This window comes from Balaenoptera acutorostrata, chromosome 12, assembly GCF_949987535.1.
Source record: "Balaenoptera acutorostrata chromosome 12, mBalAcu1.1, whole genome shotgun sequence".
NCBI classification, from domain to species: Eukaryota; Metazoa; Chordata; class Mammalia; order Artiodactyla; family Balaenopteridae; genus Balaenoptera; species Balaenoptera acutorostrata.
In genome coordinates, this window is record NC_080075.1 from 79,038,002 (window position 1) to 79,063,078 (window position 25,077).

The 25,077-nt window shown below is 58.2% G+C and overlaps 1 protein-coding gene across 1 annotated transcript; it reads left to right on the forward strand.

The window, feature by feature from the left end:
* Nucleotides 1-24,709, forward strand: SDC1 (syndecan 1). Its single transcript, XM_057558668.1, has 5 exons — nucleotides 1-373; nucleotides 20,200-20,281; nucleotides 21,230-21,756; nucleotides 22,358-22,493; nucleotides 22,631-24,709. Exons 1-5 carry the CDS (start codon nucleotides 308-310, stop codon nucleotides 22,798-22,800), a joined length of 981 nt encoding a protein of 326 aa, XP_057414651.1. The 5' UTR covers nucleotides 1-307; the 3' UTR covers nucleotides 22,801-24,709.
* Nucleotides 24,710-25,077: the final 368 nt, after the last annotated feature.

Consider the following 25,077-nt stretch of genomic DNA (forward strand, 5'->3'; position numbering starts at 1 on the left):
AGCTGGGGGTGGAGGGCTAGTTTTTGCAACGGCTAAGGGCCTACGGCTTTATTATAAGGCGGAGCTCGGCGGGAGAGGTGCAGGCGGGAGCCGAGCTGAGCGGGGAGGAATCCAGCCGTAGAAAGGATTGCAGCCGGCGGACCCCGCAGCCCTCACCTAGGACAGCCAGCCGCGCGCTGGACATCGCTCGAAGGAGCTGCGCGCAGCGCAACCCTCGGAGCCGACCCGGAGCCCCGTGCAGTCCGGGCAGCGCAGCGCAGCCCTGACCCGCGCAGCTCGCCGCGCTCCAGCCGCCGGTCCGGGCAGCATGAGGCGCCCGGCGCTCTGGCTCTGGCTCTGCGCGCTGGCGCTGCGCCTGCAGCCGGCCCTCCCGGTGAGTGCGGCCCGGGGCCGGGCTGGGAGGCGGCGGGAAGCCGGGGTTGGCAGAGCCGCCGGTGTCGGCGGCTGCACGTGGAGGGGGAGGGGAAGCGGGGACTTGCCTTCTTCCCGCGCTAGCCCGGCGGGCCCCGGTACCCGGAGCCCCGAAATCAGGGCTCCCGCCCCAATTACCTCCGCCGTCGGGGGGCGCCGCACGGGTGCCGCCGCTCGGGGCGGGGACCCAGGGCCCGCGGCGCCCAGTGGAGCGGAACCTGCGCCGGGGCTCCGAGCTCAATTAGGTAAAACGGTTCCACAGGCGAAGGAGCCCGCCAGCCTGCGGCGGCGCCTGGGGTCGCCGGCTCCCACCCGGTCACCCCGGGCGCCGCGGCGGCCGGCTCCTCCGCCTGTGACCCGGGAGGATGCGGTGATCGCGGCAACTACGCCCCGTCCGCGGACCCTAATTCAAACCAGATTCGCCGAGCCCCGGCTCCTGGCCCCTCGGGCGGAGGCAAGTTTGGGCGCAGCGGTGTCGGCGCGGGAGCAGGCGGGCGTGTTCGCTAAGGAGCCCCAGCCAGGGCTGCGAGGGGGACTGGGGCGGGCGGGCGGGCGGAGGCGGGGTCCTCGGCTGTCCGTTGGCTGCCCGAGAGGAGCCGGGCCGAGCTGGTAGAGGGAGGTTCCGGGAAGTTGGCCCCGGAATGCTAGAGACCCGCAAGAACCCAACTTCTGGGCTGCTGAAGTTGTGCTGCCCGGGGAGGGACGCGAGCCGGCGCTGGGCACCGCCGCGGCGCGCGGGCTGCTTCCCCGAGAGTGGACCCGCGAATGGCTCTTCCCCTCCCCCGGCCTGGCTTTGTGCTGGAGCCGCGCCGAGGGAAGGCGGGTCCCTTGGCCCGCCCAGTGGAGCTGGAGGAAAAGGGGGACAAATGTGGAGCCCGAGGCTGGGGGGGGAGGCCTTTGGGTAGGACTCCAGCATCCACCTTTGGCGAGGGGTGAGTCCCCTCTGAAGAGGGACCTGGCCGACAAAGAGCATCCCGAGGGTCCCCAGAAAGTGATCTCCCGCCTCAGCCGCAGTCCGCTGGCCCGCCTTCCCCAAAGGGGGCGCTTTGTTCTCGGCCCCTGTAACCCTTTCCTGGGAACCGCCCCGCAGCGCCGTCCCTAATATGGGCTGGGACCTGGGCTGCCGCCAGGTGTCACCCCTGGCCGCCGGGTGGTCATGTCCACCCCCGAGTCCCCACACCCATTGCTAGAGTCCCGGGGTCCTCCCCGCGGGCCGGGTCGGCCATCCCCCGGGATGGAGAGGGGAGGTGCGGACCGAGGGGCTCTTCCCGTGCCGGAAGTGGCAGTCTCTGGCCACCACATCTGGGACGGCTCGACTTCCCTAGCTCTGGCAAAAGGAGGCACGTGGGAGGGGAAGGAGCGGCTGCCGGGAGTGGGTACTCCGGTCCTCCACTTATAATGTATTATCTGGACAAGTCCCTCAGCAACGCCAACCCTCTGAAAGCGGGTCCCTCCATAATAATAGTAGCTCCCAGTTATTGAGAGCCTTGCGGTATTTTGCAGGGTCTGGCTCAGGTGAGGTGCTTTTCAGGCTGATATGTGAAGTGCCCTCCTTGCTTCCCAGGTGACCGTTATGCTTGGAAACATTTTGGAGTCCAGGAAAGGGTCCCTAATGCCGCTTGAACTGCTGATGAGTTGGAGTGTTCATGTGGGGTGCCCTATCTGGGGGAGCCATGGGGAAGGACAGGATTTCTGAGCTGGGTCTCCATAGCACTCCTGGCTTTTAGGTCCAAGAAGTTGGCATCTGGCTTCTCCTTCACTCTTGAAGAGCATGGCTTCTGTGGGATTCAGACTGCACCTTGAACCAATAGTTAATACTCTGGAGAAGAGGGTGAAGGTGCTTGGCTTACCTCCCTGGCCCACCTGGCCTTTCCTGGCTGCCCCACTCTCTCCAGGCACAAGATGGGGCCTCAGGAGTACTCCACCTATTTCCAGCCAGAATCAGGAGTGCTGGGGGTGGTTCCTTTGCTTGCCTTAGGTGAGGCTGGCATTCCTGAGCGGGGATCCCAGAGCGCCTTTTAACACGGGGAGGCAGATGGGATTAGAGATTCTCTGTGGGCCACGTTTCCCGGACTTTTTCTGTGTGCTGGGAAGGAGCAGATGCTGCATTTTTTTTTCTACCCTAGAAAATGTGATACATTATGGAAAGGCAGGGCAGTTGAGTTTCAAGGGGGAAACAAGGAAGGGAGGGAGGCTCTTTAGAGCTGCAGTGGTGGGAGGGCTTCCTGGAGGGGGTGGTTGAGCTGAGCCTGAAAGCACTAAGCTTTGGGGTCAGACACTGGCTCAGAACTTAGGTTTTTGTTTGTTTGATTGTTTGTTTATTAAGTGTAGTTTGTTTTCTCTTTCCCAGCCCTGTCCTCTCCCTTTTACAGTGGCTGTCTATATTTGGTTCAAAGTGGGGGCATAAAGTACCTTCCCAGAGCCCTCTTCTACTCTCTTCCTAAAAGAAATAAGGCAGTGGGATTTGCTGAAATAGGAGAAGGTGTCCACTGGTTGCAGAGATCTGGCTTCTCCCAGGGTTCACTTTGGCCCCAGTGGGAAGCAGGTCAGAATCCCCTGGGGATCGGTGAGGTAGGGTATGATCCTGGGCGCCTGACTTTGGACAAGGGAAGGCTGCTAGGGCAGGAGGTTGCTCAAAACCACTCCCAAGAGACGAGAACAGGTTTGTCTAAAGAGGTTTCCATGTGGTTGTGTGTGTGTGAGATTCCCATGGTCTTTTGTTTTTGCCGTGCAAGAAAAATTGCTTGTTCTGGAAAGTTATTTGCTGTTTCCTCTCTTTCTCTCTTCTCTTTCTTGAAAGGCAGAAAATCCCTTTTTGCCTTAATTATGGGGGCTAGTAGAGACATTTCCCGACGGCCTGGTGGAGTGGGTGGGGCTGGGGGAGGCATTAACTTCCTCCGCCTGGGCTCAGAGCCTTCTGGAGGTGATGTCACTCCTGGCTTGAGCTCCACAGGGAGGGTGGGGCTGGTTTAAGTCTCTACCTGTGGCTCATAGTGGGTTCCAATAAAACCTCATTAACCCAGATTGGTGGGGAGAGGGGTAAGAAAGGGAGGGAGAGGAGCCTGGAAAGAATTAATGAAAAGCTTGAATTTTGGAGTAGTTTATAGAGGAATCTTTTTTTATTGCCGCAGAATTTTGGATTCTGAAGTCTCTTGAGAATGAGGTATCCTTGGTATCCAGGTTTTTTCAGGAAGCTAAGAATCCTTATTACCCTCAAAAATATTCTTACTTTGGGCGGGACTCTGAAATATTTATTTCCCTTCCTTTATTAACAAAAGAGTACTAAGCATAGTTTAATCTCTGGATGCCAGGGTCCTCATAGCTGTCACCATGTTAGGTTATGGCGTTTGTCTCCCGGGTTTATTGAGCTGTGAAGAGCACTTTCCCCCTGGGCCTGGTGCCCTTCTGTTGGTGCACTTGGAATTCTGGTTTGCTCTTTTTCCCCTTCCATCCCTGTCTGATAGCAGCCAAAAGTGACATTTGTGGGCCTAACTACAGCAAGCGGCTTTTCAGTTCAGTTCTAACTGGCACTTTTCTCCAGCTGTACTAAGAAACAAGTCAGATTTGTTAGAATTATTTCTAAGACAAGAGTTTTCAGCGCTGAGTAAGGGTCTCACCTGTGAGCAATGACCTCTGTGGTGTCCTGATAGTACCTAGAATAACAAAGAGGCTGTCAAGGGAGGTGCTTATGGGCTCCCTAGGGGAACAGATGTCAGTGACCTCTGGAGTAAGCACCTGATGATGACCCCATGTTCCAAGTTCTTCCACCTGGCTGAAGTTGTAAATGACTTGCCAGTCACGGGTAGCCTGGACCCAGTAAGGCTAACTCCGTCTAAATCCTGGTTGGCAAGGGTCCTCATTCCTTCTTTTTTTTCTTAATTTATTTAATTAATTAATTTATTTTTGGCCACGTTGGGTCTTTGTTGCTGCGCGCGGGCTTTCTCTAGTTGTGGCGAGCGGGGGCTACTCTTCGTTGTGGTGCGCGGGCTTCTCATTGCAGTGGTTTCTCTTGTTGCGGAACACGGGCGCTAGGCACGCAGGCTTCATAGTTGTGGCATGTGGGCTCAGTAGTTGTGGCTCGTGGACTTTAGAGCGCAGGCTCAGTAGTTGTGGCGCATGGGCTTAGTTGCTCCACGGCATGTAAGATCTTCCCGGACCAGGGCTCGAACCCGTGTCCCCTGCATTGGCAGATGGATTCTCAACCACTGCGAAGGGCTCTCATTCTTAGCTTGGGCCCTGTCTCTAGTTTTCACACTGTGTTTTATTCGGGTGGCAGTGCACCCATACTGTTTGGCAGGCCAGAAACAGCTTTGGGTGAGGTAGAGCCCTGGTATTGGGTCTCTGCTCCACCACTAATTTACCACGTAGTCTCAGGCGAGTCACTTCACAGCCAAGTCTTGATGTCCTGTGTAAAAGAGAACATCATACCTGTTCTCCTTGTCCTCATTCTTATTTGCGTATTCATTTAATAATGAAGGTGTGAAAGTGTTTGCTAATGAAAACGCCAGAGGAATGTTAGCTGTCGATAGAATTAGGATCACCTTTTTTTTTTTTTTTAATTATTATTTATTTATTTATTTAATTTTGGCTGTGTTGGGTCTCCGTTTCTGTGCGAGGGCTTTCTCCAGTTGCGGCAAGCGGGGGCCGCTCTTCATCGCGGCGCGCGGGCCTCTCACTATCACGGCCTCTCTTGTTGAGGATCACGGGCTCCAGACGCGCAGGCTCAGTAATTGTGGCTCACGGGCCTAGTTGCTCCGTGGCATGTGGGATCTTCCCAGACCAGGGCCGAACCCGTGTCCCCTGCATCGGCAGGCAGATTCTCAACCACTGCGCCACCAGGGAAGCCCAGGATCACCTTTAATTGAGTGCCTGCTATTGGGTGCTCGATGCTTTTCCTGCATCCCTATTTCATATTTACCCCAAACCTTTACCATGTATGTCATTGTCCCCATTTTGTGGATGAGGCCTGCAGAGGTGAGCCCCTACAAGGGGCCGACGTGGGAGAACCAGGATTTGTACATACGTGTGTGCATATGTGTATGGCGTGAAGAAATTGAAGGACTGGCAAGTCTCCCCCACGAACCCAGCATAGGAGACTGGCTGAAACCAACAAGGTTTGCCCTTGTGCTTGTCCCCAGGGCAACAACCAGCCTGCACTGACTTTCATCATGGACACTGGGGAGACATTTGTGGAATTAGTAGATCTTTTTTTAAGCCTCGAAGCCGGGCACCGTGGCCCCAGTGGGGCGACCAGAACCCAGGACTCGTGGCTCCTGTACTGGGCTCACCTCCCGGCCCCTTCAATGCCAGGTCCCGCCGCTGCTGCAAGAGCAGCCATGAGGAATTGTCATTAAATGAGTTCTAGTCCTGGAACCCTGGGATTTTTACAGAACAAACGATTTCCTGATTTCCTCCTTCTTTTCAGCAACGAATTTTGGAGTCTTGGGTTGAAAGCCCCCCCTTGAGGGCCTGCGTAAGTGTGTCTAGAGAGAGGGAAGGGGATTAACAGAGTCTGTGGAAAGAGGGCTTTTGGCGCCAGGATCCTGCACCCTGGAACAGATTCAGTGCGGTGTCATTTCCCTCTCAGCTGTTCTGGCAGAGGTTGGGCGTGCATTCTGGAACCTCCCTCTGAGCGGCCATGAGTGCCCCGGCAGTGCGGAGAGAGGGCAGGCGTGTGGGCATCCCCTCACCCACAGAGGCACGACCCTGCGCTCGGGGTCACTTCAGCAACTATGCAACTTCCAGCTCCAGGTGGACGTGGGAGCCCCCTCCACTGCCCCCCCAGAAGCGCTGGCTTTATCTGTGTGGTGTTACCACCTCTGCCTGTCCTTGGGATGCTGACATTGGGTGGGGAGTCAGCCCTAGAAAGTCCCCTGCATTTCCAGGTCCAAGGCAGGGGGACCTGGTCAGCTCCCTGGGGCTTGGTACCCTGCGGGGGAGTGCTGCAGAGAAGGGGTGGCACGGGCCAGGGTGGGCTAAGCTTTTTCTGGAAAGGGTCCTGCTGCCTGTCATGCCGTTGTGGGTTTGGGGAGCCAGGGGGTCTGGCAGGGCCTCAAGGCTGTGGAGGCACTGGGCAGTCGTGGGGCTTGGGGCCGTCGGATCAGGAGGGGGAAGGCTTGAGGGTCTCTCTCCCGCGTTTATGGCTCTGTGGTGCTGCCTAATTATATGGAGAGGCTGCTCTTCCTCTGGCCTTCAGCCCTGGGAAGAAACTCCTCTGCCCAGTGACTCACCTGAGGGTTGCAGCCCCACGAGAGGCCGTGCGTGCGTGTGCACGCTGCATGGGTTGCAGCTATGGCTGGGCTTTGCTTGGCCCGTCGATTTCCCCACTGGGCTTCCCCGCAGGTTAGGCTGCACTCTGGGATTTGGGGAAACCTGGTCACCACCTGTCTGCAACTTCCTCCTCAGAAACCAGGAAGCTGTCTTCCTCCCTCCCTCCCTTTTTAACTGCAGCTCTTCCTCTATCCCTGGCTTTAGAAGAGTGCGGAAGTTATTCCTACAGACAAGGGTGGCCAGGACCCCTGTCCCGCCTAGTCTCAGTTTAATTCTCCATGGTATGACTTGGGCAGGTCCGTGCCCCTCTGCGTCTCAGTTCCCCTGTGCACTCAAGGGGCCCCTCTTATCTGCTTCAGCTCTAACAGCCATGTGGTTGCAAAGAGACCTTGTCCTGGGGAGGGTGAACGTGGCCCTGGGGGGACCTAGCGGGGGCTCAGAATCCTCCAACATTATTCCTCTGGGGACTCGAGGGAGCACTGCCTGCCCGAGGGCTCATCTGTGGGGTGGAAGTCGCGGCAGGCTGCTCTTGGAAGGGGTGGACTTAGGGCTCAGTGTGGGAACCAGAGGTGGATGGAGGCCCCTGGGCAAGGTCAGGCTGGGGGTGAGGGCCGGGTGGTGTTCTCTGCACACGCCCAGGCCTCCTGGCCACCTGCCCCAGGTCCGCTCATCCTCAGGAACGGAAGCTGCAGCGGGCAGGTTGTGGCAGTTGGGCGGGCAGGCGTGCTTATCACTCCACTCCTCGGCTGAGTCATGGTGCCAGGCCCACAGATCCTCCCCTGAGACTCATCCAACCAGCTTGCCCCTGAGCACACTGTGTGTGAGGCAAGACTAGGGCTCGGGGGCCTGGCTTCCAGCCCGACCCTTTTTACTGCTGAGTGACTCTGGGCACGGGCCTCTCTTGGGCTCAGTGAGTCCGCGTGTGAAATGGGAGTGCGGCTGAGAGGCAGAGGCGAGGTCACGCATTTGGATGTTGGTGACTGTCTCGCGGCTGTGTCACAGGGCTGGTGGCGTCTGGGTGGGGCCTGCCTCTGCTCCTGCTGCCTCAGGAGAGTTCTGCCGCAAGCGCGGGGGGTTGGGAAGCCTACCTGGCTTGACCAGATCTAAAGCCCAGAGCCTGGCTGCCTGCCGTGTGCACAGCCCTGAGCAGGTGGGGAAGGGTCCGCGCCTGGTCCGGGGCCGCGTGTAAGAGAGGGTGGCCGTCACTGGGACCAGACAGCAGGGTCGGTCTGTGCAGACAGGCCAGGGGGTCAGTGACCACCAACCGTCATTCAGCCTGAGAAAGGGTTCATCCCAGAGCCCCTCAGATCAGGAACTCAGGCCGTAAGGCAGGGCATTTTCTGTGTTAGGGCAGGGGGCCCCCCGATGGAGGCAGCGGGAGTGGCGGAGACTGCCAATGCTGCTCTGGGGCCCCTCTTGGGCTCCCGTCGTCTCCGGAGCAGCGCAGAGACTTGTCCCACCACGGAACGTTGAATTCACAACCTTTCCCACTTGGGCTACCTGAGGCTTCCTGTGGCCATGCTGGGCCTCACTGGGTGCCTTCTGCCCCCCAGCAGGCTTAGGAGACGGGGTTCTGGGGCCTGGCCCAGGGTGGGTGGGGCGTGGGGAGGTGGGGGGGAACTTCTGGAGGGCCGAGGTGGCTCGTCCACCCCAGCTCCTAGCACGTGCTGGGCCCCAGGAGGCCTCAGGAGGACCTGAGGACTTGCACTGCTGTTTCCACGTCACGTCTGATGCCCTGGCCGCGTCTGACCTGTTTGGGGACTTGACTGTGTCAGTCCCGTGGCAGGGGCACAGAGTGCATTGCCTCTTCTTTCTAGTAGCTTCTCAACATCCCTGCTGCCCACAACACTGTCCAGGGCCTTGGAGTCCCATCTCTGGGGAGTGTCCCGGATGGACATGTGGTCAAGTTTGGGCTCGCAGGGTGTTTCAGGAACCTCTGAGACTGTAGTAGAGGCTGAGGTCACTCCAGCTTCTCCTGGAGAAAATCGCTGGGGGCCATACTGCTGTCCCTGGTGACCACACTCCTCCAGGATGCCGTGGGGGGAGGGCCTGGGCAGCACGACCTCCAGGCTGGCCAGGGCCTGCCGGGCTGGGAGAATGGGCCCGCTGGGGCTGAGCTGAGATCCTCGGGTGCTGCCCCCCACAGGCACTGGGGAGCAGGGGACAGGGGTCGGAGGGTGAGCATAGGTGCAGAGTTTCCCTGGGGCAGGCCTGGTTGTTGTAAAGTTCCGGGAGGGCTCAGGCCAGGAAGTCGGCCCTGAGGTCTTCATGGTGACTCTGAAGGAGTGGCTGAGGCCACCTGGGTTCTGGGAATCGTGTGAATAGCAGAAAGCCCCCAACCTAACCCCCTCTCCCTTCCACCCCTCTGTGGAACAAGATCATCCTTCCAGAGCCTCATCTAGGGGCTGGGCGTCCAGTGGATGCCCTGGTCCAGCTCTCCTCCCAGGGTAGTGGCGGCAGCCTGAGCCTGAATGTCTGAGTCTGCCTGCCTGTGGAGTGGATTTGGGGCCCCGTCTGGGGTCCTGAAAGCTTGGACCTGGGCAGGCGAGGTGGGACCCAGAACTGGCCGGTCAGTCTGCCTTGGTTAGTCCCACCTGGGGCTGGCGCAGAGAGAGGTGTTGTGCGGAGGCCGGAAGAGCACAGGACGTGGAGTCTGGGCGACCCACGTCATTACCAGGCTCCACCGCTTCCTCCCGGGAGCGTCCTGGGCAGGTTTCGTCACCTGCCTCGAAGCTTCAGTTTCTTTACACGTAAAATGGGATTTTTTAAGTCCTGCTTCGGAGGGCTTTTGAAAAGATCCTGTGAAATAACCTGTGTGGTGTGATTGGGAGCCTCTTCCTTGTCTGGGCTCAGAGGAGCAAGTCTGGGAGAGCTTTGGGGCTGACGCTGCTTAGGGAGTCCCCTGGGGAGAGCCCCCCGTGGCTGTGACTGGGGGGAGGGGCACAGTCTGACCTGACCTGTGTAGTCGTCACTCAGTGTGAATGGCCAGCTGGTCTTACCCCAGGGTGCTGATGTAGCAGGACCTACAAACACGGCTTTTGCCCCTTCTCAGAAATATGAGCCTTCCCTGTCAGGCCAGACTTTGCTCGCCTCTGCCTGAGCCTTTGCCAGGGGCCGGCTCCTGCCCCGAGGAGGTGTGGGCTAGGCTGGTAAAAAGTGGGAAGAGGCCCGGTGAAGCCAGATGCCGGGGCACCTTGTGGGGGGGGGTCTCAGGCCAGCTGAGCAGGGCCCCCTGGCTGTAGGGGACCCATGGCCTGTGCCCAGAACTGCAGACTGAGGGGTGCCCTGGAGTGGGAGCGGGGCTAGGCTGCTGGGTGGAGGGGGAGGGCCCCACCCCACCCCACCCCACCCCAGGGTCCTCCTTCCTTCTGCACTTTCTCCTGTGCCGCCTCCAGTGGAAATGATGGCTGTTTTCTCCCTGAGGGTCAGAGAGCCCGCAATCCTCCCTGTGATGGAGTGGCTAACTGCATGCCTGCTGGAGCAAGACTTCCTGGCCCTAGACCCCCTCTCTAAGCACTTCAGTGGCTGTGTGCCCTGGGACAGATGACTCGTCCCCTTTGCCTCAATTTTCTCATCTGTAAGGTGGGTTTGGTACTGGAATCTAAGGTTATCATGAGGTGTAAATGAATTCATTCAGGTAAAGTGCCTAGACTAGTACCTGGCACATAGTACTCAAGACATATTAGCCGTGATTACTATTTTTCCCCCCAAGACCTAATTCCAATATTTCTAATTTTCAAGTGACACCCCCCCCCCGCAGCCCAGGTCAGATCCTTGGGTTCTTACTTCTGCCCCATGACTGTCCTGAGTCCTGGGCAGGTGTTAGGGCTTCTTCCCCTTTCTGGGGTTTCTCTGAGTTCATAAGACTGGGGCTGCATCCACAGTCCTCCTTTTAACTGCCTTAGCACCTACTGTGTGCAGAGGCTGCCAGGGCCTGGGAACTCAGTGCCGGACATTTGAAGCTGTGCGAACCTTCTAGCCATCAGGAAGCCACTGGAGGAGGGCAGGCTGACAGTGAAGGGGCCCAGGCTGCTTTGCTTCTTATTGGTGGGGGTCCCACCAGTAATCTGGGGAACAGGCCCAGCCTATTCAGACCTGGCCTTCACAGGAAATTCTGCCTTCCATCACTCAGGCCGGAAAGTATCAGCTCTGCTCTGCCGCTGGACCCCTTCAAGGACACTCTGACCTTCCTTTGTCTTTGTCTGGGCTCCAGCAGCCTCAGTGCCTACTTGGTCTGAATTGTACTTTATCCCAGAGGCAGGTTCCCAGACTAGCCCATTATTCTTCTGGACGTGGGAGGAGAAGCCATGTACACCTGTGGCTTAAGCAGGAGCAAAGGGAATTTTGTCGTTCTTTCTTGGGTATGGGGTTGGCTGGCAGCCACATTCTGACACAGGTTAAAAAATTTGCTCTTGGCATCTTTCAGCCTCCTTTTTGGAATCCTTTCCCATCTTCCAAAGCCCCTGCCCATCCCCAGTGCCCCAGTTCCGGAGCTTCCCTTCCCCCGTAGAGCTAGTTTCTGCTCTGGTGTCAGTGACTAGCACCCCTTAGCCCTCCCAGAGGCATTTTCATCTTAAAAGGGATGCTCTGTAACTGCACGGACACTGCTGGGGAGATCTGGAGGATAAAGTGCTCCCCTCCCTCCGCATACACACAGCTGGAGCCCTGACCAGCGGCTGCAGGTGTGTCAAAAGCTGCAAGTTTCTGCCTCCTTGAAACTTGAAGACACTTTATTTAGCCAGAGCAGGGGGAGGATGTCTCTAGAGGCCCCTATGCCAGACGTGTCAGGCCCCCAAGCCAGGCGGAGTTTGGGGATTAATCAGCTAGAGAGCAGCTCCAGGGGCCCTCATGGGGTCCGACTGGGGGATCCTGCCATGAGCTTCTGGCCTTAGCTGTCTCGTTGGGACAGCCAGGGCGGAGGGGGGGGGAGGGGAAGAGGCTCTGGGGGCCTTGGCTGCTCGTTCTGTCCCCGTGGGTTGACAGTTGCCATCTCCAGAGTCACTTTGACGTGGGACATCTCCAGCATCCTGCCTAGGCCATCATGCCCTTGGGAAGTGGAGAGCGGTGACCCCGAGTCACTGTGATCAAATACCCCTCCCCCCACTTGCCACTGCGGGTCCTCCCCCTGCTGAGTGCCATGTTGGTGGTTGGCTGCCCGTCCCGGGCGGGCCGTGAGTCCCCACCCACAGACTTGGGACTCGGACCCCCCTTTCGACCTCTTGGCCAAGCCCCTGTCGTGCAGAAGGGCACCCTGAGGCAAGGTCTCTTCAAGGTCATCCAGTAAGTTGGAAATAGAGCCCAGGTTTCCCAGTACCAGGTCTGGTCCCTCTCCCCTGGCCAGCCCTTGTCTGGCTCCCAGGACAGTGCTGGGCACAGAGGCTGGCTGGGCCGGGCCAGGCGGCCTTGCTCAGTGTCCAAGTGGAATCCTACCCTGCCTGGCCCAGGTTCTGGCAGGTGGGGAAAAGCAGAGGAACTGGTCTTCCAGCTCCTGGCCTCACACCCAGCCCTCAGCTGGGCCTGTTCTAAGACGAGCCTCGGCACGCGGGCAGTGAGGCAGGCGCCAGCTCTCCGGAGGGGTGGGTACGGGGGTGCTGGTGGCAGCTCTGACCTGGCTTGGGCATCGGGGCTGGAGCTGGCTACCAGGATCACCCCTCCTTCATCACAAGCCTGGCCCCTGGGGTACTCCAAGGGAGAAAGGCTCTGTGACCTTGACCTCGGGTTTCCCTTGTGAAAGCCCTGACGTGCAGTGCGCTGGGAAATGCTACTGCAAAGGGTCTTTAAGCCAAGTGTGGATGGCGCCCTGCACCCCGGCCCTGCCCTGGAATCCCCCAGAGCAGTGACGTCTGTCTCCTAGGGGCAGGGTGGGAACAGCTGAGGTTGGGTCGTGTGTGTGTGTGTGTGTGTGTGTGTGTGTGTGTGTGTGTGTGTGTGTGTGTGTCGTATGGGGGGAAGGGTGCATGCCCAGGAGGTCCCCTGAAAGGTGCTCCTCCTCAGGGGCCCCTGTGGGTGCCCTCACCGATGCACGTTCTCAGGGCGAGGGCAGAAGAAGTCCCCTCTTCCCTGCCTGTCTGTTCCCGGGCCCCTCCCGCCTTGAGCTGTACCCATCACCCCTCTGCAGGTCCCAGCCTGACTTGGTTCTTGGTGAGCTGATAAATCACCATGCCTGTCAGGCCAGGAAATGCTGGTGCTGCCCCGAGGCACCGGTGGGGCCCCTCCCTCCCGGAAGTAGAGGGGGTGGGGGGAAGATTTCAGGGTCTTGAGGCCAAAGCCAGGAGATCCGGGCCTCCTCAGTGGCCTCTGCAGGCCTCCCTGGCAGCTCCCAAGTGAGGAAAGCAGCGTTCAGAGAGGAAGTGATTCCTCCGTGATCTCCTGGGCCTGGGGGAGCCCAGCGTCTTCCTGGGCCCTGGGCTGCGGTCCTGCCCTGCCACCCACCCCGCCATGACCATCTGTGGCCAGTTTATCACCCCCACGCCACTCTGGCCTCACTGGTAAGGAATTGGGGCCGCAGGGCCCAGCCTAGCCTGTCAGAACCCTGAGAGGGTTTAGGCTCTTCAGCCAAGCCCCTTGTGTCGTCCAGGCGGGAACCAGGTCCAGTGAGAGGCAGAGAGCTGCCCAGGTCCCCTAGCAAGGGAACAGTAGAGCAGGACCTCCGCCTGGGGTGGCCCCCCCTGGTCAGGGCTCTCTTCCCCCGGCATCCTTAGCTCTGGTCCTTTCCCGGAGACCTTTGATCCAAGATGCTTTGGCCTGCTTGGCCCCTCAGGTCCGTGCTTAGGCCGTGTTAGCAAGGGCTGAGGGAGGGAGTGCAAATGATCCCTCCGATGAGGGAAGGCAGAGTCACAAACCCCACTGCTGCCGGGCACCAGGGCATTTGGTGGGCCACGGGAGGGGGCTGGGTATTTGTAACATTCTCTTCCCCCGCCACCCCTAGGCGGGCAGGCACCCCGGGACGATGGCACCGAGGCTCTGCAGCTCCCCATCCTCTCTCGGCTCCTTGGCCTCATTGGTGGTGCCCCCCCCACTCCCACCCCCGAGAGAGGGCATCAGCGGCTCTGCGCGGCTCCTGTTGGTTTCAGCCTGGTCACTGCATCAGGCCAGCTGACGGGATGAGAGTTGCCCGGAGAATCGAGGAGGTCCTGCTCAGCCCCGGGCAGGCAGGATGGAGGCTCAGCTCAGCTTCAGGACAGACGAGTGTTGCTTTTCTTTGTTTCCTGTTTCTAGCACTACTGGGAATTGAGGGGTTCTCCCAGCTCTGCGGCGAGGCCTCTTCCTCAGACCGGGCAGGCACTACGGTGTACTGACTATAGAGAATGGATGTATCAGAAATGTAGAGAGAATGTTCTAGAACTTTCTCGGATCACTTTGTCCCTAGGACTTGTTTTCGGGGCTACTTGGTACCTCTTCTTTGAACACTGGACCTGAGTGGGGCTGGGGGTGGGGTCTCGCCTCCCCCAGCCCCCAGGCCACTCCGGGTGAGGCCTTCTCCTGTCCAGACTGTCGTTCTCCACGTGCAGTCTGCAGACCACCTACAGGAGCTGGAGCTTGCAACGTGCAGAGTCCTAGGCCTTTGCCCCAAACCCACTGAATCAGCCTCAGGGATAGAGCTTGGAAGACTTCATCTCCAACAGTCTCCTGGTGATGCTTAGGGACCCCAAGGAGGAGAGCCCCTGGCCTGGAGGCAGGTGATGGTGTGAATGTCACCTTGGCCAGTTTGGCATCTTGATACACAGGTCAGGGGCAAAGGCTGAGGTTCTGTAGCCCAGACACCTCAGCCCCCGAGAGTTGTGTGGGGTTGGGGGAATCAGCTCTTTTCCCTTAGATCCATACATCTGACTAGGAAACCGAGGGGGGTAAAAAAGATTTTAAAAAACCATGAATCTCATTTAAGCCTCCCGAGAATGCCTGCTGTTGGGTGGGATTTTGGTGGGATGGGAACGAGGAGTGTTTATCCTGGTGTGATTGTGCGGCCCACCTACCTTTAGACTCCTCAGCCTGGGCTCATGGAACAAATTGGGCCCCTACCCTCCACCCGCTGTCTTCAGCCCCAGCGCGGGCACCAAGGCTGGCTGCTTGGGAAAGGCTGTGACCTGGGCACTGTGACAAGGGGCAGCTCTTTATCCTTGTGGATTCGGTGACTGAGCTCCCACCACGGCAGCCAGGGCTTCTGTCGCCACACCCAAGCCTTACAACCAACAGATACCTAAACCTCCCTTTCCCACTTTGCTGCAGAGGCTGCCACACCAGTGAGGCCCCAGCGTCACCGAGGTTGTGACTCAGGGCTGAACATTGTCCTAACCTCTCCGGGGTCTGGCTGGAGGCTTCATCTGCCGGCCCTAGCGTCCCCAGTGGGGTGACCCTCTGTACCCCAGCCTGTGCAGCTCCCCTTTCCAGAAGCGTCCTGGAGTGGGGGCTATACCTGGGAGCTCACCAAGGCCAAGACGAGACCATTTCTTACCCTCTCTTCTCCCCAAAACCCCTGGATGATGGTCCCCTGAGTTTTGAAGTTGAAGACTCTCTTTACTATCAAAGGACCTTGCGTGATACTGTACTTTTGGCATGTGACCTCAGTAATGCTTTTTTCTTTTTTTTAAATTTATTTATTTGGTTGTGCCAGGTCTTAGTTGTGGCAGGTGGTCTCCTTAGTTGTGGCATGTGAACTGTTAGTTGCGACATGCATGTGGGATCTAGTTCCCTGACCAGAGATCGAACCCAGGCCCCCCTGCATTGGAAGCGCAGACTGTTAACCACTTCGCCACCAGGGAAGTCCCTTCAGTAATGCTTTTTAAAGGATTTGTGTTTATCCATCACTTAGATCAAGCAGTGGGTAACACATTAGTGACTCAGGGTGTGGGTTGGAAACCACAGGTCTTTGGATCTGACGGCTGCGGGTTGATGGGGTGCTGGGGTCAGGGGTCAGACAGGCAACCTCTTCAGTCAGCCTGGAGTTAGAAGCCCTTCACCTGGACATCTCTGAGACACCCACTTGGTATCCTGACTTGTGACCCTCCCAAGGAACTTTCATGCTATGCCCAGGGTGTCTTGGAGGGATGCTGCAACACAGCCCCAGGCCTCCTGGGCCAGCCTGGGCGGAGGTCTGCTCAGATGGAGGTGGCCCTCCTATGGCCAGTGTGGGGTGAGCGATGGCAGGAGTGGGCTTGAGGCTGCCTTCTTGAAGCTTTCTCTGCCAGCCCTCTGCCCACAGACTCCCGACATGCTCTTGGGAATGGCTGACAACCTGGTGATGGAGACCCTTAGCCCCTGGTAGCCCTGACCCTGCTTGTCCATGCCATCCTCTCTCCACCTCTGAAGCTGGGCTGGCATCTTGGTCTCAGCTGCTGGCAGGGGTCAGGAACTCTTTTTTTTTTTTAATGGTTTGCCTTTTAAAAAAATTTATTTATTTAATTTATTTATTTTGGGCTTCATTGGGTCTTCGTTGCTGTGCGCGGGCCTTTCTCAAGTTGCGCTGAGTGGGGGCCACCCTTCGTTGTGGTGCGTGGGTGGCTTCTTATTGTAGAGCACGGGCTCCAGGCGCGCCGGCTTCAGTAGTTGTGGCTCGTGGGCTCTAGAGCACAGGCTCAGTAGTTGTGGCGCATGGGCTTAGTTGCTCCGCGGCATGTGAGATCTTCCCGGACCAGGGCTCGAACCCGTGCCCCTGCATTGGCAGGCGGATTCTTAACCACCGCGCCACCAGGGAAGCCCAGGAACTCTTACTTGTTGAGGATGACATGCTCATCCCATGGCTCCTGGGGCCTGCAGTGCATTGAGGAGATTTAGGCAAGTTTCCCTTAAAACAGCTGGACCATCAGGGAAGGTGGTCCTTCGGGGCAGGGGAGGGAGAGAAATGGCAGGTGAAGGGAGCAAACACTGCCTGCAAGTCTGCAGATACTTCACTGCCTGGTGACCATTGGCAAGACCCTCACCCTTATCACCGGGAGATGCTGATCTCAGGCCTGCCTGCCTCAAATCAAAGGATAATGGTAGGAAAGGGATGGAAAATGTTTCCAGTGTCAGAGAAGGCCTCCCTCCTTTCACACTTCCTTTCCTGCTCTGCCAGACCCCTGACCCCAGGTCCTCTCTCGGGGTGTCCTCCTCACGCCGCCCCAGGTGTGGCCCGGAGACCAGTGTGGCTGAGATGAGATGGGCTGGCCGTTCCTCTCGTGTTCCTTGTCCCCCAGGCTCCACATGTCTGCCCCCCGACCTGAGCGAAAGATGCCGGCAAAACCAGGGAGACCCAGCCTCTCACCTACACAGAGAGGCCCCAACAGGTTAGCAGTTTCCCAAGAGAAGGGCTTCTCTCAGGACTAGATAAGACTTTGGATCTGCCCAGCCCCTAGAAACAATTTGGGACCATTTGGCTTTGGCCTTTCAGGCCCTGGGCTTCCAGGGTCTGTGCTGCGTGTGGGAAGGACCAAATTGGCCTTTGCCTTGAGCAGACCAAAGGTGTGAACATCTAGACCTTCTCATACGGCTTTTGATTTGTTGTACAAAAAACTGATTTTCCTGGGCCTTACAGAGGTTAAAGGGCCCCATTAAAGGCACAGCTGGCTCTCCTTTGTCTTCCCAGGCTGTTTGAAGTGGGTTCCAAACTGGGCCAACCCACCCGTGGCATCCCTGAGTTGTGGCCGTGTGGTCTCAGAACAGTGTCAGAGGCCGTGCCGAGGAGAACCCCATATGAGGCCTTGGAGGCAGCTGACCACAGGCTCGTAGCACAGCAGGCCTGCTGGTGAAACCGGAAGTCTCACCCCAAACTCCAGAGTCAGCTGGCACCTGGTGATCCAAGTTCAACCTCAGCAGTTTCTGCTGACTTCCTCCCCAGGGAGCTGAGGCTGTCACTGGAGGTTCAAGCTGGAGGTCTGGGAGATCACTACAGCCTCTCCCCTTGGTGGAGACCCAGCCCCAAAGGGGAGAGGCTGCCCTGAGGCCTGGGAGCTGGTTTCAGGGGAGAAGGTGTTTGCTTAAGCGCTTGTTGTATAAACAAGACTGCGATAAGGTGAGGGAACAAATGGTTTCTAGGGCCTGGGCAGATCCAAAGTCTTATCTAGTCCTGAGAGAAGCCCTTCTCTCGGGAAACTGCTAACCTGTTGGGGCCTCTCTGTGTAGGTGAGAGGCTGGGTCTCCCTGGTTTTGCCTGCATCTTGGGCGGTGCCTCCAAGGTGGACGGGGGTCCTGGTGCATCGTGTTCTCTGCAGGCCTCAGTGCCCCCGTCTGTGAAACAGGGCCTGGGCCCGGGGACCCTGGCTTCTGCTTCACAGTGTGCAGCCAAGGCTGGTATGGCTGCGGCCCTGGCCCCCTGCTCCAGGTCCAGCTTTCTGCCCAAGGCTGGGAATTGGAGCACTGCCGCCTAGGGTCTCCTCCAGAGCTGCGAGGGTGTTGGGCGAAGTGAAGGGGGGTCTTGGTGAGTGTGGGTGGGACGTGTCCCCTGAATGCTTGTCCCCCTCAAGCTGCCCTGTTGGGAGCATCTGCCGGGGCCTGGGGCGGGGGTATGTTAGGGTGCGGGTACCCACTCTGCGCCTGCCTGGGGGACGGTGTTCTTTGTTACTGGAGGGGGTAGGCTTTGGGGAGGTGAGGGTCAGCTTCGATCGAAGCTCCGTGGAGGCAGGACAGGTGTTTGAAGTGCCACCTGGGGACAGTGCAGACAGGATGTGGCCTGAGGCGCAGCTGGAGGCCAGGGGCTGTGACTGTGCATGGTGGATGGGCCGTGGCAGCTCATACAGGCCCTGCTGGGGCCAAAACTTTTCTCTTGCGGGGCGGGGGGGCGGTGGAGAGGGGAGGAGGTACAGTGTGCGTTTTGTACTTTCAAAGGAAGCTCAGTGGTATTTCGAGCCTCACGGTTTCTACACGTTTCTGAAGCTTCCCTCTGACCTGGGCCCTTGGGTGGAGCCTCCACCTGATCCAGCTCTGCCTCAGGAGGCCAAAGGTCTTGCCTGTCCCTCCCTGCTCTGCTCCACTCAAGAGGGAGGCCCCGTGGCCCGTGGCCAGGACCTGGCAAGGCCTCTTGGGCTGAGGAGGCCCATTCCCTGGAGCCCAGCCTTGGGCGGGGCCTGCCCTCTGACAAGTCTGCACAGAGCTACCCATGAATTGGCTCCCTTCTGCCCCCTCTTCTCCTGAAACCCTACCAACCTCCCCTCCCCCTCTTCCTAGACGGGCCCCAGAATCCTCTTCCCCAGGCTGAGTGGCTCTTGCTTCCCCAACTTAGAGCAGCCACCACTGTTGGTGGGACCCTTACTGCGAACCAGGCTCTGTTAGGTTCTTTTCATGCATAACCTCATTAAACTTCTGCAACAGTCCTGGGATGTAGATATTACTGCCATCCCCATTTTACAGATGGGAAGACTGAGGCCGTAAGAGGTTTAATGATGTCCTCAGGGCCATTCAGCTAGTAAGTGGCAGAGGTCAGGGGGGCTTGCAGAGCCCATGTGCTCTGAACTATGCTGTCCTGCTTCTTCATTCGTTCTTTGTTCTGGCCCTTGACTTTGGGACTGCAGCATGGGGTCATTTGGGTCAAAGTCTTGTTGCTGAACAGGATACTTATGGCTACTCTTCCTGCCACCTGGCTGCTGGGTCCTCCCTTCCCCATCTGCTGTCCTGGAGCCAGTGTTAGGGGTGGGGGTGGTCCCCCCGGCCGCTGGGTTTCCGCGCAGGCCAGCTCGGCTGTGTGTGGTGTGTGCTGCCTCCGCCTGGTCCCACTGCCTGGCCCTGCTGGCACAGCCCCTGCTTCAGGGCCTGGGTATATGTTTGCAGTCTGGCACCTGCAGCCTCTTAGGCTCGGCCAGGCAGGCAGCATCCCTGGGGCGGCTCTTTGCACACAGGGCCCATCCCAGGCTCACAGACCATTTGCCTCCTTAGTGCAGGGTCCCTTCTAGATCAGCCTCATCTATCCCCAGGCTGATGGATGTCCTGTCCTTCCTTCCCCAAGTGGGTCTGGACCCAGTTTTTCCAGTGGATGAGAAAACAGGCTGAGTGTGGGAAGGAGCATCGTGGCCAGGCCTGCCTCAGCACAGGCAACTCACCCTGCGCTCATCCCTGCCCCTCCCTGCCATGGGGCCCTCGGTGTCCGCACCCTGGTGCTCAGCATGCCTGGAGGTGGCCTCCCTGGAGCCAGGTGGTTGTGATGTTGTTCCGGGGTGCCCTTGAAAGCCCCACTCTTGGACCCTGAAGCTCCCTGGTCAGTGGCTCCCAGGACCTGATTCTCAGTGTAGGGTGGGCTTTGGTCCCAGGGGGGCCACAGTCTCTGTTCCCACCAGTGGTGTTGTCTGTCTGCTCCTCTGAGAGGTGTGGGGCGCCCTGAGCAGACTGAGCTTCTAGGGGGTGTGTGTGTGTTGGCAGGGAACCAAGGGGCAGCCCAGAACCGAGGGTTCCAGAGCCACACACGAGGGCTTCCTTCCTGTGCTGTGTGTAGTGGTGTGTGTGTTTGGGGAGCAGGGGGGTTGCATGATTTACTCAGCTACCTAGGATGGGGACCCCAGAATAGCAGGGCCCCAGCCAAACCTCCACTCATATTCTTTTCTGATCATTTTCCAGCAAACTGTGGCTATAAATGTGCCCCCCGAAGATCAGGATGGCTCTGGAGATGACTCGGACAACTTCTCTGGCTCGGGCGCAGGTGAGTGGGCATGAGGGCTCCACCCCAAGACGGCAGCAGGCCGTGGGCTGGGGGTGGCGGTCAGACAGCGCCCATAGCTGGGCCAGAAGGGTGAGGCTAAGGAAGAGAATGGGCACCCTGCTGCAAGGAGAAAACATGTGTGGGTTGAGGTGGGAAGGGTGTGGATTCCACGAGGTCCTGGGGGCTGCCTGCTGCAAACAGACTTGGGCTCGTGTTCTCCTTTTTAACTCACTGGGCAATCTTTGGAAGGTGATTTGACTTCTCCAAGCCTCTATTTCCTCATCTGTACAATGGGAATAACATCTTGACTTCATAAGGTTGTTGGGAGCTGTTAGGCTGCACAGAGCCTAGTGGGGTATAAATGTTTCTTTATCTTCCCTATTTCCCCTTTCCCTGGGGGAATGAAATCCTTGAGCCTAGAGGTGGTCAGGGAGGCTCTCTGAGGAGGTGCTCTTGAACTAGACCTCAGAAGAGGGCTATGGTCATCCCTGGGGAAAGTGGCCTAGGCAGGGGCCCGGGAGCTAGGACGTAAGACACAGGCCTCTGTACTTGGGAGGCCGGGGAGAGGGCAGGTGGATCAGGGAGGGGGCCAGAGAGGTGTGTGTACGGGGATATGGCGTTCAGGCCCCTAAGGATGCCCCCACCCAGGGAGCGGGCTTCGGCGGTCGCAGGAAAGATCCCTTCCCAGATGGCTCCAGAGACCAGGCTGTCCCCAGGCACGTGCAGCAGAAAAGGGCAGCTTTCCTAGTTCATTTTCCAAAGTTGAGTTTCGCCTTAGCCAGCTCTACCCCAGGAAACACAGCTTCTCACAGGAGGAGGGGTTTGCTGTGCTGGCCTGGTAGTCAGAGCCTCGGGTCCTTGGCCAGGCCTTCCTCATGGCCTGAGCTTGGCTGGTCTTGATGTTCAGGGGCCTCCCTCAGCTCACACGCTTTGCTTCTGGCTCTGCAGGTGCTCTGCCAGATATCACCTTGTCACAGCAGACCCCCTCCACCTGGAAGGACAAGGGGCTCCTGACGGCCATGCCCACGGCTCCAGAGCCCAGCCGCCCAGACACCACCGCCACCTCCATCTCCACCTCCTCCACCTCCACCTCCACCTCCGCCACCTCCACCTCCACCTCCATCCTGCCGACTGGAGAACAGCCTGAGGAGGGAGGGGTGGTGCTCCTGGCAGAGGTGGAACCTGGCCTCACCGCCCAGGAGAAGGAGGCCACCCACCCACCCAGTGAGACCACGCTGCACCCAACCACCCACCGGGCATCAACAGCCAGAGCCACCACGGCCCAGGGGCCTGCCACCTCCCATCCCCACAGGGACGTGCAGCCTGACCACCACGAGACCTCAGCTCCCACAGGTCACAGTCAGCCCGAGCCTCAGGCTCCCAGCGTGGAGGATGGAGGTTCTTCTGCCACTGAGAAGGCTGCTGAGGATGAAGCCTCCACCCAGCTCCCAGGAGGGGAGGACTCTGGGGAGCAGGTAGGTGTCGGCCCGCTGTCGTCCTCTGCATTTCCTGGGACGTTGGGTGGCCAGTGGGTAGGGTGGCCCTTAGTGCCTGGCGGGGCACAGTGCATTGGGTGGGGGGCACTGGCCTGGACACCTGGCACGGCCAACCCCCTACGCCCTGTGAGCACGTCGTAATCCCCACAGTGAAGGCAGGGTCCCGAGGTCCCATCCTCCCCCGCCCCCAGGGCTGAGCCCAGGGCGGGACAGACTAAGTACGAGACCAGTGCAAAAGAGCCCTTCAAGATCCCCGAAGAGAGGGCTTCCTAAAACGTATGCCTCTGCGGCGAGTGTGAAAGTTCTACCAGGTCTTATTTTTCGTCTTATAGCATCATGGTAATGTTACACTTTACACTAAAATGAGCCTATTTATTTTCACATAAAAACGTGGGCTTTATATCACTTGATGGGATACCTTTGCCACAGTCCAGCAGGGTCCAGTGTGATTTGGCGAGAGGGACCTGGGTTTGGGTGTGTCTGAGCTGGTGGCAGAGGTGACCAGGGAAGCTGGAAGTGGACCTGGATGCAGCTTTAGCTGTGGTCGCCCAAACCTGATCCCATACCTGCCCTCCCCTAGGACTTCACCTTTGACGTGTCCGCGGAGAACTCAGCCGGGGCCACTGTGGAACCTGGCCAGCGGAATGGGCCCCCAGGGGATCCTGGGGCCACGGGAGCCTCGCAGGGCCTCCTGGACAGGAAGGAAGTGCTGGGAGGTGAGTTTTCTCTCCGGTGGGTAGGATGGGGGACAAACTGCTGCTCTGGGGGCGGGGGGCTGTCTTTAGCCCTGGCGGGGCCGCCACTCAGCCCAAGGAGCAGCCGAGCTCACCTCTGTCCTCCCCGCCCGCCCCAGGGGTCATTGCCGGAGGCCTCGTGGGACTCATCTTTGCTGTGTGCCTGGTGGGTTTCATGCTGTACCGGATGAAGAAGAAGGACGAGGGCAGCTACTCCTTGGAGGAGCCGAAACAAGCCAATGGCGGGGCCTACCAGAAGCCCAGCAAGCAGGAGGAGTTCTACGCCTGATGGGGGGGATGACTCTCTCCTCCCCCTGCCACTCGCTAGGCCCCCACTTGCCTTTTCTGTGAAGAACTGCAGACCCTGCGCTCCTCCACCACGCCACCCTCCTGGCGCACCCAGCCCCGCCGGAGGCTCCCTTCCCGCGGAGTCCTGGGCGTGCCGGGGAGAGGGCTCGTCTCCGCTTCTCTGACTTCTGCCTGGAGACTTGGGCACAAGGGCTTTCTTGCATATGACTGACCTTTCCATCACAGCCGGCACCTGGCAGCCCACCACGCTGACTCAGTTTCTCCAAACCGGAGCAGCCCGTCCCCAGGCCCAGCTCTGGAGAGAAGGGGACCCCGCTGCTCGGGACCCGGATGGCTGGAAGATGCTGTGGGAGGGCTGACATGTCTGTAGCACTTACTGGTAGAGACCAGCGGGCCTGGCTGGGGGTGTGTCCCGCTGAGTGGTGGGGACAGGAGGTCAGGGCTCTGTCGGAATTCACTTTGTTTTGTGGAGAGGTCTAATTTAGATGTCAAATTGTTTTTGCACATGTTTCCTCTAGTTTCTTTGTTTATAGCCCAGTAGACTTTGTTACTTCAGAGGTAAGTTAAGTAAGTTGATTTGGTTATCCCCCATCCTGCTTCCCTAATCTATGGTCAGGAGATAGCATCAGGGTTAAGAAGACTTTTTTTTTTTTTTTTTTTGACTAGGAGAACCAAATCCAGAAGCCAACATATAGGCTTAGTTCGTGTGTTGTCTCTTGAGTTTGTGGCTCACGTGTGCAACAGGGTATGGAATGTCTGTTGGGTGGCCCTGTTGGTGGGCTGGCCCATCCCGGCTGCCATGGGTGGTCACCTCTTTGAGCAGTCATGCCTGTGTCCATGAACTCGGGGCCAGGGCCATGGCCCAAGTGGCTGGGATGCTGGGAAGCCTGTGTGAGAATTGAATCCTGGAGCCTCAGGCTTGGGGATCGAGGAGAGAGGACCAAGCCCTTCCTTTGATGCCATCTCTGGGGGACACTTTCTCCTGGAAGGTGACGAGAGGGGTCTTGGCCCTACCTGCCACTGAGCTGCCCCACGAAGGACCAGGTTCACTTTGATTAGCTCCTGTGGCCCGACTCTGGGCTGGAATCAGGAATATTCCAAAGAGTTGATAGTCTTTTGCTTTTGGCAAAACTCTGCTTAATCCAATGGGTTTTTCCCTGTACAGTAGATTTTCCAGATGTAATAAACTTTAATATAAAGTAGTCATGTGAACTCTACTGCCTTTGCTTCTTTCTGTGCTGGTCTTGTGGCCATGACCAGCCTTTTCTCTAAACGCCAATGATATTGGGAAACTTGGCTAAAAGCTCTGTGCCTTCATCTTTCCCGTGGGGAGGGATTCTGGGGCCAGAGTCCCTCTGGTTTGTTTGTCTTTTTGTTTTTTGTCTTTGCTGAAATTATTCTGGAGATTGGTAGGTCCATTCAAGGTTATACAAGGCCTGATGTAAATTTCCGCGTTGCCAAGTTCGAAGGACAGTCTCCTAAATGGTGACGAAGCTGTGTCAGCCCCGGTCCAGTTTGATCCGAGGCCACGTGCCCCATGGAGGCCTGGAGCCAAGGCCTGCCTCTCAGACACCTTCGCTGGGACCAGAGACCCCCAGCCCTGGCTCCTGGGAACTCCTGTGGTTGCTTATTTAATTTGACAACGTTCCAGCTACTCTGTTGGCCGCTCCGAGAGGGGACCGTCTGTGATTCGGAGAGACGCCCTGCCCAACGAAGGGAACTTGTGCCCTGTGTTCCATACAGAGACTTTCTACCAGAGTGTATGAATGGACACGACTCCGGGGTGGAGAAGGGGCTGTGACCGTGCTCATCTCTGCTGGTCCATGGGACGGCGCTCAACCCATGGCTGGGCCCATTCATGTAGCTAATAAACGGTACTTGTCATTCGGGCTGTGGTGGTGGTTGAATCTCCTCTTGGCCTGGTGATGTCCTTGCTTTTCACCTTCTTGTGGGGAGCCTGGCTCTGTGCTGTGGCAGGATGGGAGCCAGTCCCGTTTGCTGTTAGGGAGTCCGTATCCACCCCTGTCCCCCTCCCCCAAGCCCTGTGTCAGATCTTCATCTCACCTCCTCCTAGGCCTTACTCTCTGCCTTACTCTGTCCTGCCCAGCCTCTCCTTCTAGATCATTCCCTTCCCCAAGGACACAAGGCTCCCTGCTGACTCAAAGTTTGCTACCTATTCTGTTTGCTCATTGTTGTACAACTCCTGGAAACTCACGAGCAAACGGTCTCAGTGCCAAAGGTCTAAAAAGGTCTGCAT

Bases quoted from the DNA above. Each gene is read 5' to 3' on its own strand.
- SDC1 (XM_057558668.1), top strand. From the start codon at position 308: ATGAGGCGCCCGGCGCTCTGGCTCTGGCTCTGCGCGCTGGCGCTGCGC. The intron at 374-20,199 runs GTGAGTGCGGCC...ATCATTTTCCAG, and splicing joins GCCTGCAGCCGGCCCTCCCG to CAAACTGTGGCTATAAATGT. The intron at 21,757-22,357 runs GTAGGTGTCGGC...GCCCTCCCCTAG, and splicing joins GGGAGGACTCTGGGGAGCAG to GACTTCACCTTTGACGTGTC.